The 16,163-nt window shown below is 44.4% G+C and overlaps 1 protein-coding gene across 1 annotated transcript in view; it reads right to left on the reverse strand.

Moving 5' to 3' along the window:
• Positions 1 to 16,163, reverse strand: part of LOC111953746 (MAGUK p55 subfamily member 7-like) — a 255,668-nt gene that overhangs the window by 137,412 nt on the left and 102,093 nt on the right. The window contains 1 exon segment of the mRNA XM_070435462.1: positions 7,325 to 7,443. Coding sequence (XP_070291563.1) covers positions 7,325 to 7,443 — 119 coding nt within the window.

Below are 16,163 nucleotides of genomic sequence, written 5' to 3' on the forward strand. Positions count from 1 at the left end.
TTTGCACTGCCCCCCCCCCCTTTACACTGCTGCTACTCTCTGTTATTATCTATGCATAGTCACTTTAATACCTACATGTATATATTACCTCAATTACCTCGACTAACCGGTGCCCCTGCACATTGACACATTTTTGTATTTTTCTTAAAATTGCACTGTTGGTTAAGGGCTTGTAAGCATTTCACTGTAAGGTTGTATTCAGCGCATGTGACAAATACAATTGAATTTTATTCATATCAGGGAGGGAAGCAACTGAGGCTTCATCGCAAATGGCACCCTATTCCCTATATAATGCACTACTTTTGACCATAGCCCTATGGATCCTGGTCAAAAGTAGTGCACTATATAGGGAATAGGGTGCCACTTAGGATGCAGTTGACTGACTGCCAAGCCTAGCCTATTAGCATCTAACTAGAGCAGAATTAAAGGGAAAACTGACCGACCACAAACGAGGCTGCTCAGGGCTCACGCTGAAGGCCTGCTGACAGAAACTTGGTCTCTGACCACCCCGCACCTGATTCAGGTGGAAATTGAACGTTGTATTATATTTCCTGTGGCTTTTTGTGGAGCGAGGAACTTGGCGAGGGAACAGTAAGAAAGGGAGGAATTTATAGAAAACACACTTGAGTAACTCACTTTAATTTGAAAGGAAGAAGAATGTCTGTGTCGTTTTAGCTCGGAAACACACACCGGGCTATTACACATCCAGTATAGGCTCTACTTTCTGTCATGCAGCTGGGGCCGTTGCCGTGCCGATTAAAAGTCTGCAAAGTAGTGCATTGTGCATAGGCTCTGGATGCACCCCAAATGGCACCCTATTCGATATATAGTGCGCTATGGGTCCCTGGTCAAAAGTAGTGCACTATAATGGGAATGGGGTGCTATTTGGGATGCAAACTCTGTGAACTTGGCCTCGGCTGAAAGACTATATTAGACAATATTTGTTTCATCTCCATGACATAATCTGATTAACAGGGACGCTAGGGGCCCAACTGTCTGTCTGGAAGGGCATTTTGCACAACCTCAACATGTAAAAAACTACATTGTTAAAATTGGAGCTATGAAAGTCTATCAAAAAATTTAAAAACTGATTTGCAATAGTATTTCAAATCTGAAAGAAGTATGGTTTGAAATGCATTAGAAAGGTATTGGGAAGTTCAGGGAGTTCATTGTTCATTGGGAAGCCACAACCCCTAGTTTGGGAAACGCAGTGCAACCCCTCTCTCGCTATCGCTCCCTCCCTCCCTCCCTCCCTCCCGGTCTTCTTCTACCTCTGCAACCCCTCTCTCGCTATCGCTCCCTCCCTCCCAGTCTTCTTCTAACCCCGGCTAGGGATTTAGTCCTAACCAGGCACCCAGCCATTCGATGCTCCACAATAACCCAGGTGAGACCTGATGGTTACCATATGAGCAGGAACAGCCTGAGCTGTTTAAACGTCAGATTACTAGGATGTTTTCTCTGCTATTAGCCTCTTCCAATACCTCTATTTCTCAGCCCTGTGTAGTGACGGGTGGACTCTGGATCTGCAGAAGTGTGTGTGTGTGTGTGTGTGTGAGATCGGGTAGTAGGGTTTAAATGGTGTCACTGACGATAGCCATGTTCACCTGAGCAACGGCGGTTTCTTTCTGCCAGACAGGCTCCCCTGTAAGGTGAGAGGGTTGTCCGGTACTGTACGCTGTCTCTCTCTGTCTCTCTGTATCTATGTCTGGCAGGGTCTGTCGGGCTGACATTCGGGTACCAGGGAAGAAGGAAACACACAGTAACAGGCCAGCCTGTCTGTCTAAAGCAGGATTAGAACAAACACCTCTCCATTCAGCCTTCATTACTAAGACACGCTAACAGCTCATTCAACTCAGCTTTCTTTGAGAAAAGAAAGAGAGCAAGAAAGTGAAACAAAGAACACTAAAAATATAAATGGTCTTGTCTTGGAGGAAGAAGATAAATGTGCGTGCTCTCTTTCACGTCACCCTGACTTATTGCCCTGCTTCACGGCTGGGCGGGCCGGGGCGGGACATCATTCTTCTTTAATAGGGTATATATTACGCTACAGTAGCGACGGCAAATCAGGCCACATTAGGCTGTAAATCTTGTGGGTATTTATAGATTGCAGCTGACGTGAACCACAGTGTGAGAGCCAGGCAGCCGGTCGCAGGGAGTCGGTGACAGGTTGGCTCAGAAAGTTGGTGGCCTGATGGTGGTGGTGGAATTCACATTGCTAAGTGGCTGGTGCCAATTCATTACCAGGACTCAGAATATTAAACATTTAAAAAGCAACTGCCGCTGAGCCCTCTTCCCACTCCCACCCTCCTTCCAATCCTAACTGTCAGCCCTTGACAATCACATAGCTTGTTGGTGGGCTCTCCTCTGTTGAAGGTTTCAAACGTTTTTCAAGAGGGAGAGCTGGAAGAAAGGAGGAGAAGGAGTGTATGACTTCCAAGATTTGCTCTGTTGGCTCCTCACCAGCCACCAGTCTCTCAGACTCGCACATCAGACTGGCATTTCCCGAAACCCAAAACACTTATCCCAGTCAATTCAGGTCCCATCTACCTGCACTGTTCTATTGAGACTCAGTAGCTGGCAATGGGTAGTTGAGGTTTTCCTTTCTCTTAACAGACTCCCCCTACTAGGGAACTACAGGTACTGCAAAGCCAAGGCTCTGCAAAGTTCAAACTTTTCAACAACTTCAACAGCCTGAGGTCTGTCACTGTGAATAGACACAGGCTTTGAGCTCTTTCAGGGTTTAGGTTTGGGAACCAGTGAAGGAACATGAACATATCACTTTCCCCACACAGACAGACAGAGTTTCCTTCCCCAGGAGAGATGTATAATAGGGAATAACCCTGATCAGCCATGATCCTGTGTGGTCAAAGACCAGGGGCCTCATAAAACTGTGCGGAGGATTCACAACAAAAAGTGGCGTATGGACGAAACACAGAAAGTGCTTACGCAAACATTCTGATTTATATAACAGTGAGCACGCATGTCCCACGGCGGTTTCCCTTTATAAATCACAATCAACTTGGTGCACGTGAGCGAGCGTCTTGTGCCACCATTTTTAACACACATAGTTGTCTATAAATAGTCAGTCAAACGCCCCTAATTAATATTCATCCAAACTGCATGACGACAATGACAGCAAATCCAGACAGAAAGGCAAAAAAATTAAAATTCACCCAGTGTGAAATGGAAGTTCTTGTAGGGGAGGTTGTAGCATGAAAAAATATATTGTTTGGTGGACACAGTGTGGGCATTACAAATGCCAAAAAGGTGTTAGAGTGGCAGCATGTGGCGGACGCTGTGAATGCTGCTGGCTCAGAAGGTCAGACCCTCAGAAATAAAAAGGAAGTGGTCCGACATAAAAGTGGAGGCCAAAAAGCGCAAAGCCACGGGCGGCGGAAAGGGGATATCGGAGCTCAACCCCCTTGATGAGCGACTTGCCGGTATTAAGGGGAATCCCTCCTGAGTGGAGTAGTGACGGAGGTGGAGGGGGACACAGACATGCAAGACGCACCGGATGATATGTAATTAGTATTCCCTCGTTTGAATAGAGTAAACCAAATGCATTCAAATTGTGTTTAAACATTTATCTTCTATTTATCTTCTATTGTTTTCAGTCACTGTGTGTTCCAGCGGAATCAGTGGTGCTGCAGCTGAGCAGGAGCTGAGTGTGTCCAGCCCCAGCGTCTCCACTGCACCTCGTCCGTCACAACCCTCCAGCGGCCGTGTCCTCACAGATGCAGTCCTGCAAACGCAAAAAGACACCATTGACGCTATTAACGAGGTTGCCAAGGAGTTGAAGTGGTTGCCAAGGAGTTGGAGTGGGACAGGCACGGCTTGGATTCTGCAGGTGCTTCTCTGTAAAGCTGGGCCCACTACAGCACAGAGATCCAAGAGAACATCTCTTGGTAATCAGAACCGGCTCATAAGCCACTCATCATCGGCCAGTAAATCTTGCTGGTCTCTGAAAATTCGCTCTCTCCGAATTCTTCCAATCGCCAAATCTTCCAACAGTGCCAAAGCAGCCATTGTGTGTCATTACGCATTGTAATTGCATGCCTTTTTATATCCACCCATTTGATTGTCAAAGCTACCCAATTGCGTAACACCTTCGGGTGTGTCACGACTTCCGCCGAAGTCGGTCCCTCTCCTTGTTCGGGTGTTCGGCGGTCGACATCACCGACCTTCTAGCCATCACTGATCCATTTTTCATTTTCCATTGGTTTTGTCTTGTCTTCCTTCACACCTGGTTCCAATCCCATCAATTACATGTTGTGTATTTAACCCTCTGTTTCCCCTCATGTCTTTGTCGGAGATTGTTCAATTTGTATGTGATTGTGCTAGTATGTGTTGGTGTGCGACGGGTTTTGTACGCACTTTGTTATTTTTATATATTTTGTTTTTTGGAGTTTGGTCAGCACTTATTAAACGACTCCGTTTTATACCAAGTTCGTTCCCCTGCGCCTGACTTCCCTGCCACCAACACGCACACACTACAAGGTGTGGTAATTACCCTGATTGTAACTGACAATGACAGGGCCATTATCACATTGACAGTATTGCGCAACGAACATGTGATAACAATATATGAAACTGCGCACTCGTATCTGCCCGACTGAGGCATCGAAAACAGCTCAGTTTAATCGTAATTTGTCCTACTGTTCACCTTATTATTTATGAGAATAAATTTTATAACATGCAAGTATTGTTTAATAATTACAGATCCAATTAAATATGATTCCCAATTAAACTGTACAACATTTTGAGGGGTTCTTTTGCAAAAACCGACATCTCCGTTTGTATTTATTATCCTAAATCATGTTTTTGTGTGTGTGTGTTTTTTTATGTGCACTCCAGGGAACTCTTCATATATAATACGTGAGAGGTAATATTTCGATTTATTTTACACAATGGTATCAATTTCACACCGTTTCTCGAGTTTCATCCTTCTGCCATCGGAGTCGCAGTTTCTCATTTTTCCAGTTTATGTGCGTACGTATGGGTCAAAGTGTCCGTGGAGGACCGCACATTCTCCCGTCAAGTTTGCTTAGAAAGTGGCATACGCCTTCTTTTGTGCCTACGCAACGTTTATAAATGAGGCCCCAGGTGAGGTCCACCCACATGCCTGCCTAAATGTTATGGAAATGTGACCACAATCTTTACCATAATTATATCTGTACCATTTTACATGAGCTTTTCTTTGGGCTGACACAATCTGCACTTTGAACATACGCAGACCTACCCATCATTATCTGGTGAAAATGCCTTAGTCCAAAGTCATGCATAACAAACTGAGCATAACATGTCCCTGTTTGGTTTCCTAAGTCAACCTCAGGTCTTTACCCAAGCATCTGAGCTATTTCATAAATGTGTCCTAAGTCACACATTATTCCCTATAAAGTAGTGCACTATAGGGAATAGGGTGCCATTCAGGATGCACACATAAAAACCCACTGCTTGCGTTGGCAAAGCACAACCTGGATCCTGGACAAACACGTGCTAATAGAGAAAAGGTTTCGATAGTGAGGGGAGGAAGAATATGATGTCAATTATCTCTCCCCCTCCCTTCCCGTGTCTATGACACAAAGATGGCAGCCAAACAGACTAGTCAAAAACTGGCTGCTACTGACTGACCTTCTTTTTTTTTTTTTACAGTACTTCAGAACTTATTAAAGGCATAGTTCGGGATGCTAGCTGATCAACAACACGTCCAGTCTTTGCGCTAACACTAGCATTGGCTCGTGAAACTAKCTCAAACTTCATACTGGACGCCCACACAAAAATAGTATCCACGAGTTCATCTGAAGTAGACAACTAATTGCCAAAATCTCAAAATACACACCTGTAAACGTAATACTAAAGATGAAAAGAAGAAAAGTAAGCACTAGTCGTGGAGGTTGATACTGCATGTAAACCCTGGGCTTTATCCCTAAGAACAGAGGGAGGAATAGAGGGAGAGTAAATAAATAGAGGGAGGATAGAGGGATGAATTACAGAATAGAGGGAGGAGTGGTGCTGCTATAGTCGGCAGACTACAGTATAGAAGGCTGCTGTAGTCTGCAGACACACACAGAGAGGGGGACAGACAAACTGCAGACAGACTGCAGCCTGCTGTACTGAAGGCATGTGGTTCCCTCATTAGAACTGTTTGCCAGCGAAATAAAGTTATCAAGTGTGCTCATCTCCTCATCTCCGGAGCTATCTGTTTTAACAACCCTGCCGCCTGGCCTGGCCCAGAGAACCACTTCAGATAGAGAGAAAGAGAGGAAAGGAGACAGTGACTTGAGAGAGAGAGAGGAGGAAAAGAGGGTGACTGAGAAAGAAGGAGGAGTGTGTGTGAGAGAAAGGGAGAGGGACATGATAGGTGAGAGAGATGGAGGGAGGAAAAAAGACAAAGAAAGAGTAAACTCTTCGAAAAAAGGATTCCAAAAGGGTTCTGTGGTTGTTCCCATAGGAGAACCCATTTTGGTTCCAGGTAGAACTATTTTTGGCTCTATGTAAAACCCTCTGTGGAAAGGGGTCTACATGGAACCCAAAAGGGATCTATCTGGAATAAAAAGTGGTCCTTCAAAGGGTTCTCCTATGGGGACAGCCGAATAACCCTTTTTGGTTCTAGATATCGCCTTTTTTAAAGTGTAGAACAAAGAAAGGGAGAGGGGGAGAGAGAGAAAAATAAAAGGATCTCTTGATGATCCTAACGCTACCCTTACATACACATGCAAGTGTAACCGATGTGAAATGGCTAGCTAGTTAGCGGTGGTGTGCGCTAATAGCCTTTCAAACGGTGACGTCACTCGCTTTGAGACCTTGAAGTAGTGGTTCCCCTTGCTCTGCAAGAGCCGCGGCCTTTGTGGAGCGATGGGTAACGATGCTTCGTGGGTGACTGTTGTTGATGTGTGCAGAAGGTCTCTGGTTCGCGCCCGGGTCTGGGCGAGGGGACAGACTAAGGTTATACTGTTACATTGAGCTGTTGACCCGGATCACTGGTTGCTGCGGAAAAGGAGGAGGTCAAAAGGGGGGTGAATGTAACCGATGTGAAATGGCTAGCTAGTTAGCGGTGGTGCGCGCTAATAGCCTTTCAAACGGTGACGTCACTCGCTTTGAGACCTTGAAGTAGTGGTTCCCCTTGCTCTGCAAGAGCCGCGGCCTTTGTGGAGCGATGGGTAACGATGCTTCGTGGGTGACTGTTGTTGTTTTGTGCAGAGGGTCCCTGGTTCGCGGTCGGGGCGAGGGGTCGGACTAAAGTTAAACTGTTACACAAGCATGCACACACACCCCTCTTTAGAGGATGAAGAGCGGAAAATAGGAAGACGTAGAGTAGGTTTACCTTGACCAGCGAGTGGAGGCTCCTCTCTCCGAACATGTCGTGTATAAAGGTGCTGTCGTCTGGGCTGTCAACATGGGGCTGGAGCTGGGAGGGCAGGGCAGACAGCAGCTCATACAGATCTGGAGGCACAAAGAGAGGGAAAGAGGAGGAAACGACACAGTCAGCAGTCATCAGATCACACACACACTGTGAGAGACAAACAAAACACACACACAGAACGACAGACAGCCACACTCAAACACATTCGCACACACAGACACAAATAGCTAAATACCCTCAAAGTTCTCAAGGGGGAGATGAGGGGGCAAGGAACTTCTAGAAACTTCTAGGGAAATTATCACCAACCCAGGTTAAAGCGACCATGGTGTTGAGCTGCTCATGTCTACAGAGAGCCCTTCACTGGACCAGACCAGAACAGGTCAGCAGGAGGCAATAAGCCACTTCCTCTCACGGCTCAGCATTACCTGCCTTTGTCTCAGCACTTCTTGTTGTTCCAGGAACTGTCACACACATGCAATTAATCCCACAAATAAATCAATCTCAGTCTGTACCGAAATCCAATTTTAGCTTTTATCCCAATTCAAGTATTTTTTCAACCTTATTACAAGGGTTCTAGTTTTTGAGTCTGAAAGGGCCTCAGTATGTTGGTTAAGTACTGGCTGTTTTGGTTCTGGAAAGGCTTTAGTGAGTGTAATTGTCAGTCTAGTATTGGGTCTGGATGGAAAGGCCTCAGTCTAAGACCTGATGTCCTAGGACTAAGTGGAGCGTGGTTGTATTGGGACCATACACTACCGGTCAAAAGTTTTAGAACACCTACTCATTCAAGGTTTTTTCTTTATTTTTACTATTTTCTACATTGTAGAATAAGAGTGAAGAATTCAAAACTATGAAATAACACATGGAATCATGTAGTAACCAAAAAGATGTTAAACAAATCAAAATATATTTTATATTTGAGATTCTTCAAATAGCCACCCATTGCCTTCATGACAGCTTTGCACTCTTGGCATTCTCTCAACCAGCTTCACCTGGAATGCTTTTCCAACAGTCTTGAAAGAGTTCCCACATATGCTGAGCACTTGTTGGCTGCTTTTCCTTCACTCTGCGGTCCGACTCATCCCAAAACATCTCAATTTGGTTGAGGTCGTGGAATTGTGGAGGCCATGTCATCTGATGCAGCACTCCATCACTCTCCTTCTTGATAAAACTCATTGTCCTGTTGAAAAACAAATGATAGTCCCACTAAGTGCAAACCAGATGGGATGWCGTATCGCTGCAGAATTCTGTGGTAGCCATGCTGGTTACGTGTGCCTTTAATTCAAAATAAATCACAGACAGTGTCACCAGCAAAGCACCCCCACACCATAACACCTCCTCCTCCATGCTTTACGGTGGGAAATACACATGCAGAGATCATCAGTTCACCCTCTACTAAAGGACACCAATAAGAAGAAGAGACTTGATTGGGCCAGGAAACACGAGCAAAGGAAATTAGACCGGTGGAAATGTCTCCTTTTTCTCCAAAAATTTGCGATTTTTGGTTCCAGCCGACGTGTCTTTGTGAGACGCCTGTCTCCTCTGAACAGTTGATGTTGAGATGTGTCTGTTACTTGAACTGTGAAACATTTATTTGAGCTGCAATTTCTGAGCCTGGTAACTCTAATAAACGTATCCTCTGCAGCAGAAGTAACTCTGGGTCTTCCATTCCTGTGGTGGTCCTCATGATAGCCAGTTTCATCATAGCACTTGATGGTTTTTGCGACTGTACTTGAAGAAACATTCAAAGTTCTTGAAATGTTCCCTATTGACTGACCTTCATGTCTTAAAGTAATGATGGACTGTCGTTTCTCTTTGCTCATTTGAGCTCTTCTTGCCATAATATGGACTTTGTCTTTTACCAAATAGGGCTATCTCTGTATACCCCCCCTACCTTGTCACAACACAACTGATTGGCTCAAACGCATTAAGAAGGAAAGAAATCCCACATCTGTTAATTGAAATGCATTCCAGGTGACTACCTCATGAAGCTCGTTGAGAGAATGCCAAGAGCGTGCAAAGCTGTTATCAAGGCAACGGGTGGCTATTTGAAGAATCTCAAATATAAAATATATTTTGATTTGATWWAAAAAAAAAAAATCCATATGCATATCCATATGCGTTATTTCATTGTTTTGATGTCTTCACTACAATTTCACAATGTAGAAAATAGTACAAATAAAGAAAATCCCTTGAATGAGTAGGTGTTCTAATATACTTTTGACTGGTATACAAAACAATAAGAACACCTGCTCTTTCCATGACACAGACTGACAAGGTGAATCCAGGTGAAAGCTTTGATCCCTTATTGATGTCACTTGTTAAATTCTCTTCAATCATTGTAGATGAAGGTGAGGAAACAGGTTAATTAACCTCTAAAATGTGAAGCAGTTCAATTTGGCCTTTACTACTTAGCCCATAGAAACACATTGAATAACACATTCATAAATGGGAAAAAAGACAGTCTAAAAATGAATAATAAGGAGTAAGGTTTTGAAGTGTCTGTTCTATATCTTGGAGGTATAAGAAAGCTCAGGAAATATATATATATWTTTTTTAAGTTTAACCCCTTTTTTTGTTGGCACACAACTACCTCCATACTTCCATTCGTTTGTATGGGTTACCTTCAGAATGGGTTACCTTCAGACTAGTCCACATTAGTTTGTAGGCCAAACCGTTTGGACACTACAAACGTTTTTGTGAGAAGACCGATTTGAGGGATGTCTCACGGTCTGACAAACACCGCTGTAGCTTAGACACATTCCACCGCAGATGCGGAAGGTCCACATTGGTTGATGCGGCAGATTGAGACGCAGCCCATYCAAAAAAAATCTCTCTACTTTAAACTGACGGATTTCAATGGGGATTATGTTACTTAGATTGATTCACGGGGGCCTGAATAGACTCTTAAGGATTAAAGAAGGATTTTTAAGCTTCAAGACAATTGAGACATGGATTGTATATGTGTGCCATTCAGAGGGCGAATGGGAAAGAAAAACATTTAAGTGCCTTTCTGTATCAAGAATGGTCCAAGAATCCCCCCAAAGAACATCCAGCCAACTTGATTCAACTGTGGGAAGCATTGGAGTCAACACGGGCGGAAGATGTTCCTAATATTTGGTATACTCAGTGTATTCTGGAGAGGCGTCAGTGTTCTGGTGGGTCTAAGTAGTGTATTGGGTCTGGTCTAGGTCTATGCTGCCTGGTGAGTAGGTCAGTGTCTGGCCCTGGTGCTGAATTAAAAGCTACTCAGTGTCCATCTGAACCACAGACCATCTCAATCTCCTTAAAACAAACAGCAGCAGACAACTGCACAGGGACTCAACTGGCTTACAAGAATGGATTTTATAAAATTATATTTAAAGAGAACCAGATTAAGACCAGGGAAACAACCGTCTGAGGGAACACAAAGGCTGCATCCAAAATGGCACCCTATTCCCCACTAGTGCACTTTGACGAGGGCCTTTTGGATGACGGTAAATGGCTAGCCAAATGACCACGGTCACCGTAATAACTGCTAGAATAGCAAAAAATAGACAAACGTTTTCTTCTCTCCTCTGCTCCTGACTGCATGTGCTGCTATAGAAATGGAATGAATAGAACGGGCATCCCCATTCAAGTCAATGAAGACATAATAGGTGGACTGGCGGCAATTGCGAGTGTACCAATAGGAGCAAAGCAGGAAGTAAAATATGTGCTGTGATTTGTTGATTCAACTCAATACATTCCCTTGCATGAGCCATATCAGTTAACATAATTTGAATGAACATTCTACATTACCATGMAAATAATTGCATTACAATACCAGGCATCCATTGAGTGCACCCATGAGTTTACCAGCCAAATTGCCAGGGTTAGAGGTTCCAAGCCCGTTCCATTCATTATATTTCTATGTGTGCTGCTGCATTGTGGTCATTCAGTCAGCTGTTCATACGACACCCCCGTCCCCCCCAAATGGTTATGACTGTTATTTTATTATATTTTCATGATGGTTTTCATCCATAACCGTCGATTACACAGTTATACGGTAATTGTGCACGCCCTAGCAACAGCCCTCCTATAGCCCAGACAACGCTTGGCTTACGCACACATACACACACACACACACACACAGAGCAAAACTCTTAATTTAACATCCCTCACAGACACATACCTAACACTCACTCTGACCACACACAGAAACCTCCAACACACTCACTGAGAGGCTATTAACACTGAGTCACTCTCATGCACAATCAGGAACATGTATTGAATTGAAGGACTTCTCTAGAGTGGACTGAGCTGAACTGAAGTGGAAACATTAGTTCCCAAAGTGATTGATTGAAAACACTCATCCCCTGACTGACAGACCAAGCCAGGGAAGGGAGGAAGGATGGAGGAAGGGATGTGTGTAGTGGCAGATTGGATTAGTTGGTGGGGGTAATCATGGGACACTTTGGGACAGACAGTGGCTGAGTTCATGAGGCTGCTGCGAGAGAGAGAAAGAAAGAGCCTATCTTCTGTCATATGTTACTAACTGCTCTGGTTTAGATTTGGATGTGTGTTCTTCAAGGTCCTTGGAATTCCGAAGAGACAGACAGACATAGGATGTATGAAGATAACATTACACAGAGGAAGATGTTAACACCCCAGAGATAAACAGAGATAGAAATAGAGAGAGAGTGGACATGAGAGAAAAAGGGAGAGCCCGAAGATAGAGGTGAGAGAGTTCAGTGTGATAAGCTTACTGCCCTGTATGCCTGGGGTCTCTGTCCTGACCTTCCAAGCCCTGGACCTAAAACCTACAGGTCCAGCTATAAGCTACCAACTACTACAGCCTACAGGCAAGCTACAGGGGCATCTGTTTCTCTCATTAATTTACAACTTGGAAATCCGAACAGTCATGTCATATTATAAAATATTTAAAGGTACACTGGATGAGGTGGAGGGGAGGGAGGGAGGGAGGTAGAGATGTGGAAAAGCAATCACCACGGAATCAAGAGCAGACCCTTCATAAGGCGTTTTGGTCTGGGGGTCTTTGGTCTCTTCTCCTCTTGCCTCCCCTCTTCTCCTCTCCACCTCATCCACACAGCGTGGAAAACTATACAAATCGTCCTGTTTAATGTGAATACTGGGGAACAGATCAATGCTATAGACTCTTAAACGTTAGAATAGTAACTGTTACTACTGGGTCATGCTGGTCATTGGGTCAGTGTGCGAGGCTGAGGCTGAACTGACTAACAACAGTGTGTGTAAGGAGCATGGAACAACAGCAGTTGGAGGAGAGAGAGAGAAACAAAAAAAAGAAACAAAAGTACCACAAAGTCAGAGAGAGAAAGAGGGGAGAAAAAGTGAAGGAGAGAATAAAGTAGATGGAGAGAGGGAGAAAGTAGAGGGGGAGATAGATAGGGGGAAGAAAGTAGAGGGGGAGATAGATAGGGGAGAGAGAGAGAGAGYGGGAGGGGGAGAGCGAAATAAGTGGAGAGAGTAGAGAGAGAGAGAGAGAGAGAGAGAGAACAGACCAGGCCAAGCTTGTAGCCATCACCAAAGGGCGAGCCGCACGCTTGTTTTCTCCAAACATGGCTTGGCTCGGCCCAACTTGGCTTGGCTCCGGCCAGCTTGGCTTGGCTCAGTCTGGCCCCTCTCAGGTCCCTATGTGGCTGGACTAATGGGCTGGGCAATGACCTGCCAGGGTGGACTGTCCACACGGACTGACCGGCCACTGGGTTCTGTTATATTGTGGAAACAGTAATGTGTTGCGTCTCAAATGGCACCCTATTCCCTATATAGTACACTACTTTTGACCAGAGCCAGACGTCCAGCCTGGAMCAACGTAGTGGAGGGGAGCAGCCTGCTGAGAAGCAGCGCAGAAAGGACTACTGAGGGCATAGAACTATGCTAATTAGAACATCCATACAGTAATGGACTGGAGCACCCTGGTCTAGAGGGCTATAGGTCTAGCCAGGGTCCAGAGAGGACTAAGGCCATAGAAATAGAATTACTAGAATGGACATTTCCATTCTATTTCTATATCTGAAGGCCTCCAGGTGGTTTACAGTAAGGGGAAATGGTGACCACACTCTGCTGAAGAAGAGCTAGCCCAGCTTCCCCTCACACGCCCACACCTCTAGAGCGGTCAAGACAAAATAACAGTGTTTTCAGATTCAGAGCCTTTTCTTTAAAATAAGAAATTAAACAAAGAAATTAATTAAACAAAATCCTTATTGGATTCATAGTCACAGTGGGTCAGTGGTCTTGGGTTGGGTCTGGAGCAGAACTCTAAGCTGCCAGAGCCCTATCAAAAGTAATAGGGAATAGGGTGCCATTTGGGACACACCATGGTAATTACACATGGCTAATACAACACGGCCGGTAGGGAGAGTACATTCAAATATGAAATATGCCCCTCAGAATTACACACTGACCTCTATGGCATGCAACACACCCGTCAGCTGCCGTGCCAGGACTGTTTGAGTTATGTTTTTTAAGAATAGTGTTTTTATGATTCGCTGCATGGGGGGAGATTTTTAAGAACATATAAGGTGGAGAAAGAGAGAGAGAGAGAGATGGGGAGAGCGAAAGACAGCGAGACAGAGAGAGAGAGAGAGAACGATGGGGAGGGAGAGAGAGAGAGATAGAGAGAGGGGCATGAAAGAGCCTGACTGGTGGTGAAAATGAACTTGTTCCTCTGAAACAAATACAGTAAATGAACGTTGGATTCCAGCTTGGTTTCCCCTCCTCTCCTCTCTCCCCCTCTCCGCGCTCTTCCCTCTCCTCTCTTTACCCCTGTTCCTCCCCTCCTCCTACCACTCTCCTCAGGACTTGCAGGTGTTGAATGAATTATTAGTCTCCAACGTATATCTGTCAGGGATTTATTGAGAGAAAAATGCTCTCTCGCTCTCTCCTTTCTGGAGAAAAAAACATGACAACACATGGGACCTCTTCGGGGTCACTGTTTGAAACATGGCTCTACTGCGAACATGTTTCAAGCCTGTCTGCTGTCTGAAAAGGTGGGAGGGAGGGAGGGAGGCAGAGCGAGAGAGAGAGCGAGAGAGAGAGCGAGAGAGAGAGCAGAGGAAGAGAAGAGAGAGATGAGAGAGAGAGAGAGAGAGAGAAGAGAGAGATGAGAGAGAGAAGAGAGAGAGAGAGGCAGGAGGGAGGCAGCAGCTGCAGTCTGTGTAGTCTAAATAATGTGCGCAGTAGAAATGATTTAGCTTTCATTTAGAATATCCACCGGGAAGGACAGAAAACCGCAGGCCTCTAACAGACTACAGCAAGCACACTTAGACAAAGGGAGAGGAGATAGAAATGAGATAATGAGAGAGGGGAGAAAGACAGAACTCTCCCACTATTAGTGGCTTTCAGTAACCTTTCTCTCTTTCAACAGCAAACACTCCTATATTGTTAAGTGAAATGGGTACCTTTTCAGATGGCATTGGGACAAACTGGCTCAGTTCTCAACAATTTTCCAAAGACTAATTACTGTTAATAAAGCTGGTTGTGACTAGGGCTCTTGGGGTATCCGTTACGCACCACACTAGCGGTCACAATCAATGAAGGCTGTCAAATTCCACGGGATCGTTTAGTCACGGTAATTAGGCCTTCTCCAAACTCTGATGCTGCTGATGGTCATTAGTAGCCTACCAAACTTGCTAACTGCCTGGTACTCAGCACTCTATTGTCCCTCTAATCACTCTGACATCAATGCAAATGTCATCGAAAATATAATCAAATACTTCATGAGAGCCCATGAGCTCATGTTGCGCAACATTTCTATAGGCTATGCAATTGCGCAAGAGAACAGAGTAATGGCCTCTATTAAAAAGAGGAGGAACCCATCAGCTTTCTATAGGCTAGACCTACTATATTTATTTCTCAACTTTCCTAATATTAAGCACATTGCTTACCTTTACAACAGGAGTATAGCCTACCTGGCTGGGATGAAAATTAACGACGGGAAAAGCGTCCTCCATTCACTATTTATGTGCATAGATGACATATATTTTTTCCTTCTGCCCGTTTCGAGACAGGTTCATGATAATGGTCCATCCTAAATCAAAACAAATTTCACACATATGATTTAGTATATGTAAAGACAAGATTAAATCAAGAACAGTCTGATGGGTGACAATATTAGCCTCTCACTTGTTAATTATATATTATCCAGCATAAGGCAAGAAGCCCTTTATTGAATCATAGTCYCACACCTCATGTAGCCTACCCCAAAGGCCTATATGTTTTGATAAGGTTTGTATCACTAAATAACTTAAAATGAAGCACATGAATCTGCTTTACAAGGCGTGTAGAGCCTAACTGGTATACATAGGCAGCAAGTGAGTTTCAAGTTTGYGGGAGATAATTTCACCCCAAAAAATGTACCTTTCTAATAAAAGCATTACATGCAAAATCGCATTTGCGGTCACTTTTGATAATGGTGTTTTCCGCTAATGGAACATTCGTGCTTATAGCCTACTGCCATGTGTGCATTATAATATGAAGAAATAGCCTAATAGTTGAACAACATTTAAAGCTAAACCTGATCTGTTGCGTCAGCCACAATGCGTAAAAATATGTTTTGGATGCTCATGGTTGTATTATTTTGGGATCTATGGCATCCCACAACTTTCCCAGACTATGTTTGGAATATTTATTTATCGCACAGAATAGGTCAGCTTTGGTACTATGGGGATAGTAGATTGACATACGCTAGTGCTTTTGCTTTTGCTGTTCATTAGGCCTACTCATCTTGCTGGCTGACGAAAAGCAAATGTGGACATGCGCAGTTTTGTCCCCGATGTGTCTCTCTTCACTTGTAGCCTGTGAG

The sequence above is a fragment of the Salvelinus sp. IW2-2015 genome, linkage group LG27 (genome assembly GCF_002910315.2).
Source record: "Salvelinus sp. IW2-2015 linkage group LG27, ASM291031v2, whole genome shotgun sequence".
Taxonomy (NCBI): Eukaryota; Metazoa; Chordata; class Actinopteri; order Salmoniformes; family Salmonidae; genus Salvelinus; species Salvelinus sp. IW2-2015.